Consider the following 16,554-nt stretch of genomic DNA (forward strand, 5'->3'; position numbering starts at 1 on the left):
TACAGGTCAGAGGTGAGTCATGTGATTGACAGTTTTATATTTATATATATAGATAGATTGTTTATTGTGGCTTTAAGTTGTTTCTTTATATGTTCCCACAACTAGACAATGAATAAATCACTTCTTCTACTGTGACACAGTTTTATAATCCTGTCAAAGTAGGTGGGTCAAATAAAAAGGCGCTCACTGAGGTCGTGTGACCAGTTAACAACTGTCGACTTCTCTTTGTTGTGTACTTATCACATATTTAACCACACACACTTTCCACAGGCTCCATTTCTCACCCACCGACCCCTGCGCACACGACGTGCACGCACACACCCACCCACGCACACGCACCCATCACTCTCTCTCTCTCTCTCTCTCTCTCGCGTGCGCGCGCCTTCGCCGCTTTTCTCACTTCCCGTCTCCCGACGACGCTCGCTCGCTCGCTCGCGCGCAGCGGCAGTCCTGCGAACGGCTCGCACGCGGGCTTCACGTTCACACACCGGAGCTTTTTTTTTTAATTTATTTATTTATTATTTATTTTTATTATCTCTGTTTTTTTGTGTGTTTTGTTTTGTTTTGTTTTGTTTGTTTGTTTGTTTGTTTGTTTGTTTTTTTAACCGCTCGCGCGCTGGTCGTGCGTGCAGAGCGGCAGCCGTCACAGACGCACGCGGGAGAGGAGCACCTGCTGTGGAAGGAGCGAGGACGACGTGAGAGAAGGTGAAGGTGAGTCCAAACTCAGGGAGCTGTTAATGGGACAAGATTAAACAGCAGGACGCGTCGTCTTCAGCCTGTTACTGCCTTAAATACCTCACAGGAGCCTGCGTCTTCTCTATTTCTGTATTGTATAAGTGTTATTGGTGATATAACATCTGATTTCATGCACCACAGTCGAGATTTCCTGTGCACTGTAAGAACTCAAGAAGACAAGAGACACACTGAGTGTTTGTCAGGAGCTGGACGGACTCCAGTGGTTTACCCTTTTTATAGCAGGACCTCCAAGTTGTGGTTTGGTTTCTTGCCATAGAGCAGACGAACCTGCTGCTACACACTCCACACGTTTACTCAACACACTTGTGTGGTCATCTCACTGCTGTGCTGCCGGTCTGCAGAGTGTGTCTGTGTCTGTGTTTGTGGTGTCTTCTTGTTGAAGCAGATTATGGGTGTTCATTTTCAGCAGTTGACTCCTTCATATCTACTTACAATGTAAACGGTGTACTGCTGAGTGAGGCGGGAGGAGGAGGAGGAGGAGGAGGAGGAGGAGGCTTCGTACTCCAAAAAGGTTTTAAATGAGTGGGAAGTCGCTGATTTCACTCTCTTGACTGCTCAAGAGAATCTGGCCTGAGCTCCTGGAACCACAGCTCACGTAGCTCCAGCCTTAAGCAAGTCACTGAACCACAGTGTAATGTGGCTTAAGAGTCAGTCGGAGACAAGAGGCAGGACTTTCAGCACCAGGAATAAACGGCGGTGCGTGTGTATCATCCAGTCCAGATCCAGACCAAAGCCACACTGAGCCAGCTACGCAGCGTTATGACACCATATCAGCCTTTTTATCTCACCCAAACCTCAACAGCTGTGGCCTTCCTGGTCTCAGATCTTCTTGTCTAAACGGCTTCACCTTGGCCTCCTCTGCATCGTGTGCTTCAGGCAATGTATGTGATTAGAATTGTGTTGACCAAAGTGTTTGACAGTGAATGTACAAACCTGATAATACAGAATTAATAGATAAAATAGACAAGGAAATGTACAAGTGCAGCTGCCAGGCAACAGCAGGTTATTGTTTATATTGCACAGCAACTCAATTTCCAGGAAGCTTAAACCACTGGAAAGTCTGCTGGCCAAACAGTCAAACACATCACTGAAAAGACGATGATTGCTGTGAATATGACCTCAACAGTAACTCAGCTTTAATGCTGCATATTTTATCACCGTACTTAGGCTCAGAGGAAAACCAAACAAGATGAAGAGGTTTTGGTTAAGAAAGTGATATAGGTCATGAGGAAGCCTCAGCCGTACCCTGTTTGGCCCTGAGCTCAAACCTGCCTGATATGTGTTATTCTATCTGCATATGTGTGTGTGTGTGTGTGTGTGTGTGGCAGAGAGAGTAAGCGAGCGAGCAATTGAGTAGGTGAGCAGGGGCATTTGAGTTCGTGGTAGGATCAAATATCTGTCTCAACCACTTTACTGTAATTTGATTAGAATACTGTGTCTTATTAGCTAGGCAGTGAGTGGAGACGTCTGCATGCCTGTAAGTGTCAGCCAGTTTACCGTACCAGTCTTTCTGAGAACTGATGTATTTTACTGCTGCACTTATAGTGCACATCCCATCTTTTCATTTTCATATGCACAGACACACTGACATTGTAAAGTCTGCTACTAAATATTTCACAGATTGGGTTCTTCAATGAGTAGTTATACGTTTATGTATTTTTTGTCTCCCTAGATGATGCATTTGAAAGCTCTTCTAGTCGATAAACTGTAATTACTCGACCTGTAACTGTGTTTGTTTTCTTTTACAGATGCTGATTGGTGTATCGCAGTTACTTGGTGATTACTAAGTGTGGCTGTCTGTAAAGGCAAACATGGAACAACAGGGCTCCATTCGGAGGTAAGACACACACACACACACACACTCTGCAGCTGGCAGGTCACGTTGGAGTTTTACTGCAACACTTTTCGTTTTCTCTCTTTGTCTCAGTCCTTTAGAACACACGAAGGTGGATGAAAGTGAAAGACACACACACACACACATTCCTAAATGACCTCATTCATTCTTTCATTCATGCCGAGATCCCCTTATCCTCTTTTGTTTAGTAATTAGACCACAGCCTTTTCTCTCAACTCTTCCTGTTGTTTCAGAGCCAAAAACAACAACAATCTAACTTCCTGAAGACATTAGCATTCTTTAATTTATGCAAAATGTAGAAATAAATAGCTTTTGTCCATCAGCAGAGGGGATTGTGTCAGGATGCTTCGACATTTTTAATCTCCATATGTGCCTCCATTTTATGAACGCCATCATCCATAATTCAGGAGAACACGTTTGACCAAGCTGTCAGGTGTAGTTTCAGTGGCACAAGATACATCTCTGAAATTTCTGAGACACTTCCGAAACTCATTTTCACTTTAACTCCAGGTGTGTGAGTGTTTCCCTATGTGTGTGACCGAGCACTGGGCTCCTGTTTCTCACACTGACCTATTTATGTGGAGTTGAACTGAGATCCAGGATGACGGACTGACCTACAACACACACACACTCACACATATTCTCCTCTTGCCCGTCACATTCTTTTCATGTCTCAAGTTTTCTATCCCTTCTTTTTCTGTATTTCTTCTTTTTCCTCCTTTTTCAAGTAATCTAAATTTAATTCTTATTGAATTATTAGGTTATTGACATTTATCTGAAGAGTGTTCATTGGGATAGGACAGCTTACACAACATTTCCAAGAAAAAAGCAGACTGTATCAGTGTGCATATTAAAACTTAAACAGTGATGAGTTAATTGGGTCAACATGTGCAAACAGCTTTTATCTATCCTGAGTCCACAGTGAGAGACAGAGAGAAGAAGGAAGTGAAATGTGTGTCACCTTTAAATCCTTCCCCTGCCTCTTGGCAGCTCTTGAACCTCAAAGGTTTCCTTTGTCCGCTTGGCACAAAAGCTCACATGGTCACATGGTCACCCATTGGCACGGACTGGCAAAGGGAGAAAGAGAGTTAAAGTGGGAAAGAAGAGTAGAAAGAGCTGAGCTAGTAGAACCAAAAGTGAAAGGAAACGAATCAAAAACAAGAGCAAAGAAAGAAGAAAGATGCATGTGAACGAGGGAGTTAGTGATGCTTCATCTTCACATTGTCCCCATCCTTTTTTTCCATTTACTTCTCATTCAGATCAGTGTATCATACACTGATGGTGTCAAGATATGCGGTCCTCTTCAGTTATTTGAGTAAGTCTATTGGACAGTAGAGATAATGCAGCAATATTAAAAACAATGTGTAGTCTGTATATGTGTACTTGCTTGCATGTGCTGTATATGCATAAATAAATACAAACACATGTAACCAGGATAACTAATAATGATTATTTTAGATTCCTCATCTGATTATTTTCACAGTTAATTGAATCATTATTTGGTCTACATATTACATGTTACTGTAAAAATGCCAGCCTGTAATTCAGAGACGAATCCAAAATCCAAATGCATTATCATAGCTAAACTAAACAACCAAACCGTGAAAACTTAACATTTAACTACCTGAAAGCACACACTGATTATTATTATATCAATATGATTATTGTGTAATTTATTCTCCCTCTTTATCTCTGTTCATCCCTCCAGTTTTCTCTTCTCTCCATTTCTTTGTTTACATTTTCCTCTTTCAGTTTCTCTGTTCTCGTCATCTCTCTGTACCTGTCTCTCTGCTGTATATTTCCATCTGCTGTATGAATGACATGAACATGAACAGATGGCTAATAAAAAAACAATCATCTCTCAATAAACTCTTCGAACAGTGACACTAAATATACTTTCAACATCTGTCCAATACCAATGCTGGATGCAAACTGTGCCTGTTATTTCTCCTTCTTTATTTTGGATTTCAAGGAGTCTCCACCACAAACTGAAGTTGGGAAATGGCTCGTCCTCCAGTCTGACTGACCTGTCGCAGGCTAAAACCCCAACTGGTGCAGGTGGGGAGAAGGGAGGGACAACTGGGGGACTGGCAGAAGAGTGCAGCAAGGACAAAGGGACCCAGCAGAGGAGGGCTGGGGCCAATGCCACATGGAACAGGTTGGTGTGAGACACTGAGATTTGACATGTGTATTTACAGTCTGTCTTAACAGTGAGGCACGTTGGTTTACTTTATCAATGTGAAAATGTTTTTTACCCATCCATGTGTCTCAACTTAAGCTGTCATGCGTATGTTTACACACATGTGAACTTGTTTGTTTATGGATGCCTTTTTCACTGCCGATGTCATGTTAGAATAAACAGCACCACCAGAAAGCTGTATTTCTACTTTTATTCATTCTATTAATAGGAACCTTTTTTTCACACATACAAGCCCACATGCTCGTCTCTCTTCCCTCAGGCTCTATCAGTATCTTCCTTTATCTCCATCCATCTCTCACTCCTCTTTTTTTAATCCCATTCTGCCTCATAGATTCTTTTCTTCTTTAGCTGGTTATTTTTATGATGTTTCATTTTTATTTAAAACTACACAGCAGAGAGTAGAAAACAGGAACTTTGTGTGGTGGTTGGTGTGCTGCATGAACCACATGAGCTGGACTGAATACATAACAGGGTTTTTGGTCATCAATGTTCTGAGCCTATGCAAAATAAAATTTGAATGGTTTACTTTTGTTTCTACTATATTTGGCGTGATGACAAAGTGAAAAGATGTTTTTACTAATGTTTGCAAATGTATTAAAACTCAAGAACTGCGACCTTTGATTTACAAAAGTATTGAGAGCTTTGATTCAGTAATTACTGCTTTGAGTCTTCTTGGGTAAGTTACTACAAGCTTTGTGTCCCTTGATTCGTGCAGTTTATCCTATTCTTCCTGACAAATCCTTTCGAGCTCCATCAGTTTGCATGAGAAGTGTCTGTGAATTGCCATCGTCAGGTCTTTCCACAGATGGTTTATAAAGTTTAATTCAGGTTAGGCCACTCATGGACAGTCAGAGACCTGACTCCAGCTTGTCTTGACTGCATTTGTTCAGTCATTGTCATCAGTTCATTACAATAAAGCTAAGTATGTGTCATGACATGGGCAAGTTGATCAACCGTAACAAATCAAATGAAATCGCATAAGAAGTTATTTATATAACTTATAGAAATGTATAATTATATGCACCATATAAACTATGACACAGTATATTTAAAAATGTAGCTCTATTTCGTTCATGTAAACATCAGAAAATAATTTGGGCTAATCAGCACAAGATTGACTCATGTAATATTATTTTTGTTCTACACATTAGTCACTTTTAATAAGTATCCTAAATGCTTCCATGTGTTTATGCAGCATCCACAACGCAGTGATCTCAGTTTTCCAGAGGAAGGATCTGGGAGAAAACGAACTGTACACTCTGAATGAAGGTGTAAGGTTAGCTCTGTGTGTGTTTTCATCCATCCGTCTTCCTGTTTTTTATTTTTCTGTTTTTCTCACACTCGCTTGCTTACTTTTACTGAGGCGTGCTGATTTTTTTTTTTTTTTTACACCTCCTGCTGAGTTTGCACTTTATGACATTTAACTAAATGACGTGTTTTCTTCACTAATTTCTCGTCTTGCCTCACTGGAGCGACAGATTTCTTACAGGTGTAAACACTCTTTCTCCCATATAAACACAAAAACCGCTTCAACACACTACATTTATTTTTGCTGAAGTACTAACGTTAACACATACCCAGGGCTGTAACCTCACCCAATCAGTTTGATTATGGGGAATGCTTTTGTCTGTTGCTGTTGTTCACTATACTGTCTGCTGACTCAGAAATACCTAGAACTTGTTTAAAAGGCGAAATAAGGTCACAGAGGGCCCAGTCCTGTGTTTTGTTAGAGTGTAGCTGAGGGCAGCAAAGAGAAGGCTCCAGTCATGGACAATAAATTTACTACACATATACATTGAGTCCAACACTGATGGCCGATCTCCCTTTTAAGTTGCAAAAACATGGCAGTAATCACAACTCAAGGACTAACAATCTCGATTAAATTATAGTTTTACTTTTTCTAGTGATACTTTATGTGCCATGAAGATTAAACGTCCAGTTTTCCTTTGCTGTAATAACAACAACTGAGCTGTTGCACTAATCTCTACTTGTGTTTATAGTTCTTTTGTTTTCAGTGTGAGTAACATTTTTCTAATTTCCTGAGCCTGCTGCTGTTTAAACATTGAAGCTTGTGTTAATTATATCTCATACATGTTCAGCATTTGGACTTATTAGTGATAGTTTGTGTGTGTGCATGTGTGCAATTGCCTGTATTGCATATGTGTACACTGTTGTGCTTTTTTGCAGGCAGCTATTGAAGACTGAGCTTGGCTCCTTCTTTACCGAGTGCCTTCAGAACCAGCTTCTCACAAAAGGCATGGTTATACTGAGAGACAAGATCCGCTTCTATGAAGGTATGTGTAATCACACACATAAATGTTAAATAATAAAAACTATCCACATTCAGTTATGAGGGTATGACACGTTCATTTTTATTCAAAGACAATTTAGTACACATTTAGCAATCTATCAATTTATTCTTATACATTGGGAGAAAAAAACAAACTGTTTACCAACTGTTTCCCTCTGTAGTAAATCTCAGAGCTATAGTCTGTATTTACAGATATAAAACCTAACAATATGAAAGATGTGTAAAGTCTGTTGTATGAATGTCTGTTGTTGAGTACTGAATTTTAGATTTGTCTTGGTTATTAACTGCGCGTCCAGCTTTGAAATGGGGTATTCCCTGCACCAGTGATTCATTTCAGAAAGTTTAGTGTTTAACAGTTTTATCTCAATGTGACAAAAGTCTCAGCAGGGAAAAATAATTATTTACTAAATTTACCAGTTTGTAGGTAACCATTGAACTATTAGTTCGAATGTGAGAACAAGGCTTTATCTCTCACTATCACTCCTAGTGACAAATATTTTTTGGGACTACACTGCTGTATGCACAATCACACGCACACATATGCACACACACAGTCAGAGTGAGAGAGAGTCCTTGAAGAGGGGAGAACAAGGGACAAAAGGTATTTTGTTCTCTCTGTTGTGGTAAGTGTGACCTTTATTTGTAGAACCTTTGAAATGATAAAGCACCCACAGAAACACATACACTGACTATGAGTGAATTTCAGTGCTGCTGTCACAGGAAGTGATGTTTTACGTCAATTACACAACATTCATTTAGTGAGAAATTTCAAATCTAAAAGAACACAGTGACTTGCTGCACCATTGTTCTGGCTTGATCAACAGTTGTTTGCATGTGGGTGTGGAACAGACACTGTACTTGCACAGAGGTGCACTGCAAAATTAGCTTTGAGTAGCTCTAGTTTTCTTGGGACTTTGTCAGAGCCTATGAACGTTGTGACATTTAGCAATTTATCCACTATTTCTGCCTTCTTTGTGATGCATTTTTGTATTGTGTGGGCCGGACAGCCCCAGCTCTTCTTATACCAGTGCATCAGCTTTTGTATTTATTTGTAATTTTCTCCCAAATGTGTCAAATAGGTCAGAAATTGCTGGACTCCCTGGCCGATACATGGGACTTCTTCTTCTGTGATGTTCTGTCGATGCTGCAGGCCATCTTCTATCCTGTACAGGTACATGCAGTACAAACCCTTTGGCATACTCATACATAACGTCTCATACAGCTCTAATATGTTGACGCGTATGTTTTTAGGGCAAAGAGCCATCGGTGCGTCAGTTAGCTCTGCTCCACTTCAGGAACATTATCACCCTTAACCTGAAACTGGACGAGGCTCTGTCTCGACCCCGAGCCAGAGTTCCTCCTTCGATAATCCAGATGCTGCTAATCCTACAGGTACACCGCCCACCAACCCCCACCCGCCCACACACAGGCCTTTTTCCTTTGTGCCTTTTTTTCCCTCATGCTTTCCCAACTGTGCTCCACACATCCCCTCACACACATAGCAAAAACATATAATATTTGGGGGTTAAGGGCAAATTACAACAGATGGGAAGAGAAAGAGAAGCTGAGGATAGAGAAAGAGGCTTAATTTTTTTTTCTTGCCAGGGGATCTCAGAGGAAGTAATGTCAATGTGAGCACAGAGTGCAGCCGTCTTCCCATGACCGCCCAGTACTCTCTGTACCCTGTCTGTGTCTGTTTGCATCTCTGAGTGAGTGTTTATGTTGAGGTTTGTCTGTGTGAAAAATTCAAGTTTACACTGCCCTTTAAGACCTTGACATCCTCACAAGAACAGAAAAACTCAGCAAATCAATCAATTATCAATTATTAGTTCATTTTTAAAAGTAGAATTAGAGTTGAGGGAAATAGTTAACACAATATGTGACAATTTGCCCTGGTCTGTTAAGTAATGAGAGCATGGACATTCACGTGTCCCCTGTGCATAATATTTTTTAACTGAACTGGTTTATTTGGTTTAGTTACTCATTCATTGTGCAGTGACTTTTAGCTGCACACAGTAAATTGTTAATTACCTTTACTTCCCATTGGTACAGTTAGGGAGCTTGTTTGACTGTGGTGTTGTACTTTTTCATGCACAGAATAACTAATGGATTTTGTATGTAGCTAATGGATTGAGTAAGACATTGTTTGTCGTGATGGGCATTGATTGAATCCATATTTCACAGAACTGAACAAAGGACAAAGCGAGAAAAAAACAACTTCTATAAAAATGTGTTTCTCAGCTGTATAATATAAAGCTGTGTAGTTTTACAAGCCTGTAAAAGTCATTCAAATGAAACAATTGAAAAGACTGATTACTAACAACACACAAGTGACATACAGCAGAGTACGAGTGCTTTTAGAGCCAAGTGCATCAAAGTGAACAGTCGAGTTCTCAGAAGATCAGAGCGCCTTGTTTCTGAGTGCAGAAGAAAAAGTACAAGAGGAGTCCAGATGAATTCTGCATTGTATGTTCTATGAAATTCAACACAGTTACATTCATTAAATTAAATCCATCTTAGAAAGAATCCCTCGTGATACCTGGAGTTATTCTAAAACTAGTTGTAAATAGAAATAACTATTTCTGAACAGTCAGCCAAGCATCTTAATTAAAGTATTAAACGCAAGCAAACCTTATCTCTTTTTATGATTTAATGTTAAATGTTTATGCTACTACACGTATCATCCTTTAGACACCCCAGTTGAACGTGGGGCTTTTCATTGAGATGTTTGAACAGTACAGCAACTATGCAAATGTTTTGGAAGAACTCAAGGAAAGATTTCAATTTACTTATTATTATTAGTTATTATTATTATTTGTTCATCAATTAATCTAAGAGTGAACTGGGCTGTGCTGAAAGTTTGAAGCAGTAACTCTAAAAACACAACTGGACATTGGAAATTTGTTTTCTTCTTCTAACTAGTAAAAGATAATTTGATGATTTTGGTGTCAACGACTAAGAGTTGATCCGAGGACCAGTCTTCCAAAAACCTTGTCTATTCCTTTAAAGTTAAGATTTTACTGGTCAGGGGCAGATGTGTGTGAATGTAAGTGTATTAAATGTGCTGTCAAGTGTGTCAGGGTGCATGAACTGTAAGAGGGTGAGTGTGTGGGGGTTAGTTTGAACATCGCTGTAGTGACTCATTGACCGAAATCTGCTGCTTCCACACACAGGCAGAGGGAGGGCAAGAAAAACTCAAATAGAGAAAACAACCTATATTTATTTTGCTCATGTTTCCAGTGAGTATGTGAAGGAATTTTAATGCGTCTGTTTGCTCATAATGAATATCAAATTAACATAAATGAGAGAAGATAAGGGGGAAAACACGTAGAGTCAAGTACATAGTACATAAGATTAAAAAAAAAGTTAACAAAGAAAATTCAGCACCGAACATTTGCTGTTTTTGCTACTTCTTGTTTCATCTGTTAGTAATTTCCCTTTAATTATTTTAAGGCGCTGTGACGCCAATTCACAGACGTCTGTTCTATTCATGTGGTTTGTTTCTGTGCTGTGGTTTTCATGGATGAGCTCACTGATTCAGTCTATTGAAACTTGATTGATCTCTTCCTTGTGATTTGCAGAGCGATCTGAACCCATGTGCACCACCGAACGAGGAAATCGAAATGTTAAAAAGACGTAAACAAAGAGCTCGAACCTTTCAAACAGAATAGTGATTGTTTTTCATAGCAGCACCATTGTGAACTTCATTTATGCAACTTATTTAAAGTAGCAATTTATCTACTAAAAACATATACTGAACATATAAGTGATGAATGTATTATAGACAGATAACCACCATCATCTTAAAATATACTTTAATTAAACATTTCACTCACAAAGTGAAAGAATTTGCTCTGTTTCTGTTCATCTAGATGCTGTAGAAGTTTAGCATCTGTGTCTGTGTTTATCTAAGTCGGTACAAGATTGTAACTAAATGCATTCAACTCTCTCAGCTGTTTATTCGTTTTGTCTTCTGGCCAGGTCTATAAAAGCACAGTGTCTTCTGTTTTAAACAATATCCAGTGAAATAAGGTCTTTGAATCCACTCGCTGTCACTGGGAGAGTTGTTGAAATAATAAGGAGCCCAAATTGAGCTCGTTCATTCTTCTTGCTTTCTTTCTTTCACCCTCGGAAATGTTTTCATGGCTTTTAAAGTTTCCACTGCCACCGGCCAACAAGTAGCAATTACCAACTAACACAAACCTGTGTTTCCTGATTTTTATGTGTGTGTGTGTGTGTCTTTCATGCAGGGTGTCCATGAATCCAAAGGTGTAACAGATGACTACCTGCGTTTGGAGTCCCTCATCCAGAAAGTGGTCTCTCCCTACCTTGGGACACATGGCTTATACTCCAGAGATGGTTCCTCCAATTTGCACTGCTCCTCCTGCCTCTTAGGTTTGTGTGTGAGAGTCTGTGGTGTGTGCAGAGTGCTCCTCCAAATGTTCTGGTGTTTATGGGTTCTGTTATACTTGGGGTTTTCAGTGGTTGTCTTGTTCTTTTTCAGTTCTAAAGCAATAGAAATCAAAAGTAATCTGTCTTTCTTTCTTCTCCCTCTCTGAATCTTTTCAGAAAAGCGTTTGCAGCACTCATGGCCTTGCAAGCCAGGCAACTCCCCTGTTGCCAAGAACCCAGTGGTACGCTCTAAGAGCTACAATGTTCCCATGCTGACCCCTGTGGTGGAGTACGACGTGGACTCCTCCACAGGCACAGGTATCAGACGTCACTCCGTCTCCGAGATGACTTCCTGCATGGAGGAGAGCGGCTGCGTGGCCGACTCCACCACTAACACCAGCACATCCAGTCTCACGATTCACTCAACAGCTTCCACGGACTCTGCTGCACTTTCAGGTAGAACCACATGGCTAACGAGAAACATATTCACAGTAGATTATTCTTTCTGCATAGATAGAACAAGACTTCTGATCATGTTGATCATTTAATCACTGAACTTTTATTGTCCTTTGCACAGACACTGTGACCTCCTGCCAGGGCCCCCAGTCCAGAGACACTGACAGTCCCACAGAGCCACACTCTCTCCAGCCACAGCATCACTCCCCCTGCATCCCCCGAGAGCCTTTCCATAGTGGGGACGCACACTGCACAGGCGCGCTGGTGTCGGGCTCCCCTCCACTCTCACGAATGTTGGCTGAAGACACATGTTCCTGTTCCAGTCGGTCCTCCAGTCCAGAGTTGGTGATGGACCACATCCTGGAGTTTTTGGACTCAGAGCCGGAGCATGATGGTATATTTCTGGACTTCTCTCGAAATTGTTCTGACGAGTCAACTCACAGCAGAGACAGCAGCAGCCAGAGTGTGGCATGACACACACACACACACACACACACACACACACACACACATTTATATAAGGGGGTGAACTTCTATGATGCAGGGACAAGAGTGAACAATGCTGAGCCATGACTGACATTCCTCCCACCCTGTGACGCCCCCTGCTGTTTTCTGAACAATCTAGATCATCAGGGATTCTTTCAAACTACATTATTTTTCTATGAAATGGTCTTTATTCCTAAAACAGAGTCTGAATTTCAAACTAAATCTAGTTTAAGAAGAAATTATTTGATGTAAATTGACTGAGTTTCTCTAAGAGGTGAACTTCTTTCAGTTTGCTGCTGAGAAGAGCTGTTAGCATTAACACATGCTCTGTGCAGGTGCACACGCTGAAGCTTCGGCTGACAAAGTTTTAAACTTCGAACCTTTAACATTTCAAATGTACAAGAAAATGCTCCAGATTGAACCGTTCATATTGCTCATATTGTTGATTGAACAACATATTTTATTAATTGATTATTAAAACATTACATTGAACTATGCACTTTGTCTAAAAATGATTTACTGAGCACCTCAAGGGACGGAAATTGTTCCAATCTGTCTGTCTTTTTTTTTCTCTGTGACAAATGTATGTCCCATTGTTTTCAGCTGCTTTGATGTTTAAACAGATCCATTATGGCTGCTAACATCAACATAACAGCTGGAAATCAAGGTTACTGGAAATTTAACTTAAAAGTGACTTTTAAACAAAGATTTGGATTAAAAATGAACTTTAATTTTAAGCAATTTACAACCACGTGGCCTTTTTGATTCATCTCATGTCATATTTTTTTTTATTAAAGTATTAAAACAACGATGAATCCAATCTTTGAAGCTTGCCAAAAGGATAACCCTTCTTACTATCACTGTTTTGGTTTTATTCTGTTTCTATTTTATTCTTGGATTTCTTCAAATTAAAATCATCACTGAAATTGCCTGCACGTCAGCACTGGGAGGATGTGTAAGTGGGTGATTCAGCCAGTCAGACAAGTCAAAACGGCTATTGTGGAGGTTTCTAAGCAATATTTTAGGCAGCAGAGGACAGTTTACATTTTACATTTAGTCATTTATTTCTTATGATGGCAACCATTGGTAAAAAAATTCAAAAAACTGCATTTTGACAGGAAGTTACAGGGTTTTCCCCTTGATTCTCAGAATTAAAGACTAAAAAGAGAGAGGCAAAAATGTACCCTGTGCTCATCTCAGCTCCTCTAACGTTGTATCAGTGCCTACTTAAAAAAGCAGAAATCCATTTGCAAATATGTACAAATACAATATGTTCTCCTCAAGTCTGTCTAAACAGGGACAAACTTTATTCAACATGAGTTTCTCCTGTTTACACATCTGGGAGAAAATCCCATCCAGGCCACAAACACTCCATCTTTCTTAATGAATGCGCCCTTTACAAAAATCAGATGTTTGTTGTGCCTGTAGATGATGGAGCCAGTGTTTCTAAAGAGCTCAGTTTGCATCACCAATAATGAAATGTGGTGTTTAACTCTAAATCTTTTTCTATCTCTCATCAACAGCGCAGCTGTGACATTAGATATTCGCACTGATTCTGTGTAATAGTGTGAAACAGACATTTTAAAAGTGCAGAACATCCCTTTAAGCCTCGGCAGCTGATGAGCTCATGATATGCAGCTGTGCGTCCTGACGCAGCGTGTTGGTGAGGAGCAGGAGGGTGTTTCAAAGATGTTATTCCTGTATTCTGTTTATCTTCTAAAAGAAAAGTGTAGGTCGCAAAGAAAGAAGAGCTGGTTGTTGTCGGAGCACACTTGATGTTGTGGACGAGTGCGGATCCTCGGAGCAGGTTTGAATCAATCCTCAATCCCAAACTGTGTAATGAGTGTGAAAGTTGTCAGATCTTCTTCCTATTTGAACATCTATTTCACAGTGACAGGTTTGTGGTTGTTCTCTGTGTTTTCCAGCCTCTGTGCTCGTTGTGTTTCCAGGCTCAGCTGCCATCTCCCGAGAACAAACGCAGATAAAGCGCTGGGGAAGTGAATTCTTCTATCACTGTGTCAACACCTGATCATTGATCCAAAACAGTGGTTGAACCAGGAAGTGATGCAGCTTCAGCGCAGGTTGGTATCAACCACCATGCTTCTGTTGTTTCCACAATAATAGTAATAAACCAGCAGAATAAAAACATGTTTCACTGTACAAAACATAGTCACGTTTCTACTGTGATGTTTGATTTATTAGTTCCATGCTGATAGATGTTTGTTGTTTAAGTTTGGATCCCTGCTGCGTTTATTGTAAACAATCAGCTGCTACTTTTAACTTAAATGTCAAAGCAGGAGAAAATGTCTTAAATGTAGATGAGTATCAGTAGTGTGCATCAACAGTAAAATACTGATGTGCAGCGTCATTTTACAGCTTAACAGAGCAGACTGTCAGAGTGTGTGTGTGTGTGTGTGTGTGTGTGTTTGTGTTGTATCTAAGTACACTAATTAGGATAATAGACCACTAAGATAACTATAGGAGACAAGTTGACAGGCTAAGAGAGGCAGAAGACATGTCTCCTCCAAAATAATTGAAATGGCAAAGCTAACTGATCAGTTTTTACTTTCTACCAAAGACCTTTGGGTTCCAAAGAGGCTCTTTACACCTTGATATGTGAACCAGCAGACACCTGTAGCACCTTTTCTATCAGTTGACCCACATTTTGAGTGAAATGAGTAGAAATCCTGTGTTCACTGTCCTGTTTTCTAGTTTCTCCCTATTAGATGCAGAGTTCCTCCCCACTTGATGCTTTTCTCTGTAAATGTGCAGACAAAATATTTCTGTACATCTCTGAATTAATCCTGCTGCTATCATATTGCATCAATAAATCCTTTCTAACAGTTTCTCTCTTACATTACAGCACGGAGGAACTTCAAAGTCCACCTAGTGTGTGAACGTGAGGCTTCTTGACTGCAGCTTCATACTGAAGGTTTGTCAAACGTTACCTATATTAATAAGAACACTGGCTATAACAACTCTCATAATTTGAGTGAGCAGGTTCCAGAAACAGCCCAAGTTATGTGTTTGCGTATTCATTTGTCCCATTGACAGCCCAAATCGATTTATTGTTAACAATAAATGTTGTATTCGCAGATAAAACAAGAGACGTCTTGTCACATGCACTTCAGCTCATCTAAAGGTTGAGTCATTTTTATGTGTCAAGGTATCCACATCATCAAGTGAAAGCTAAAATTTACACTTGTATTCACCTTTTTATTTTAAACTCAAATGTTTTTGGTGTACATGAAAATCAAATAACTTAACTTGCCATTCTAGTTTTTCTGGAGGGGGCTCTACAAAAGTAGATTTAGCAGTATTAGACTGGTTTATTCTGAGGTTTAAATGATTTTACATCCTTAATGTGGATTTGTTTGTAAAGGATTTGACTTCTTTCACCTGATTTCCTGAGGTATTTACCAGTATAATTGTTGCATTATACCACTTGGGGGTGCCAAGTTTTCCACGTTGTTGATATCTTATTTGCTTAATACTACATGCAAGTGTAGCTCAGGATCATGACGTTATTTTTTTTAACTGCCTAAACTGGGGGTGTCCAATCTTGGTCCTTGGACCAAAACTAGCAGGATAGTGGCCCTCGAGGACCAGGATTGGCCTCAACCTTTCCAGACTATGCGTTCATAAAATGTGACAAAAAGAAACAGACAATTTTAACAGACAAAGTTTTTAATGGCAAAATCAGTGATGCAGATGAAGCATTATATCCAACGTTAGTTACAAGTAAGGCTGTTAAATGTAGTCAACACTGTTCTTATCTGTTCTTCCATCACTTCAACAGTTGATTTCTAATGTGAGTTGTGCCGGCTGCTTTCTGAAGCCGTCTGTAGACTAAAGTTCTAAGAAATGAAAATGTAAATGATCATTCAGACAAAGATGTGTGGTTTTAGAGGATCAAAAGCAAATGGCTGATGCAAAAACAGTGCAGAATATCTGCAGAGCATGAAGTTGAACCCAGCTCAACTTCTGCACTAATCTGCATTTTCTACAGTATTAGCACAGGGTGGGAGCTCATATATTCAGCAATATCTTTCTTGTCACACCTCTGTAGTTTTGGACAGCATGCGGTCAGAACAGACA

The 16,554-nt window shown here is 39.9% G+C and overlaps 1 protein-coding gene across 2 annotated transcripts; it reads left to right on the forward strand.

Moving 5' to 3' along the window:
• Positions 1-430: 430 nt before the first annotated feature.
• On the forward strand, positions 431-12,953 carry LOC113163261 (proline-rich protein 5-like). Of its 2 annotated transcripts, none has more exons than XM_026361716.1 (10): positions 431-711; positions 2,505-2,593; positions 4,584-4,769; positions 6,007-6,087; positions 6,999-7,105; positions 8,202-8,293; positions 8,374-8,514; positions 11,373-11,517; positions 11,692-11,970; positions 12,092-12,953. In XM_026361716.1, exons 2-10 carry the CDS (start codon positions 2,568-2,570, stop codon positions 12,442-12,444), a joined length of 1,410 nt encoding a protein of 469 aa, XP_026217501.1. In that variant the 5' UTR covers positions 431-711; positions 2,505-2,567; the 3' UTR covers positions 12,445-12,953. The 2 variants fall into 2 exon arrangements, with proteins under 2 accessions (XP_026217501.1, XP_026217503.1); XM_026361718.1 differs by lacking the exon at positions 431-711 and adding an exon at positions 1,285-1,637.
• The last annotated feature ends 3,601 nt before the right edge of the window (positions 12,954-16,554 follow it).

Source organism: Anabas testudineus, chromosome 23 (assembly GCF_900324465.2).
Source record: "Anabas testudineus chromosome 23, fAnaTes1.2, whole genome shotgun sequence".
NCBI lineage: Eukaryota > Metazoa > Chordata > Actinopteri > Anabantiformes > Anabantidae > Anabas > Anabas testudineus.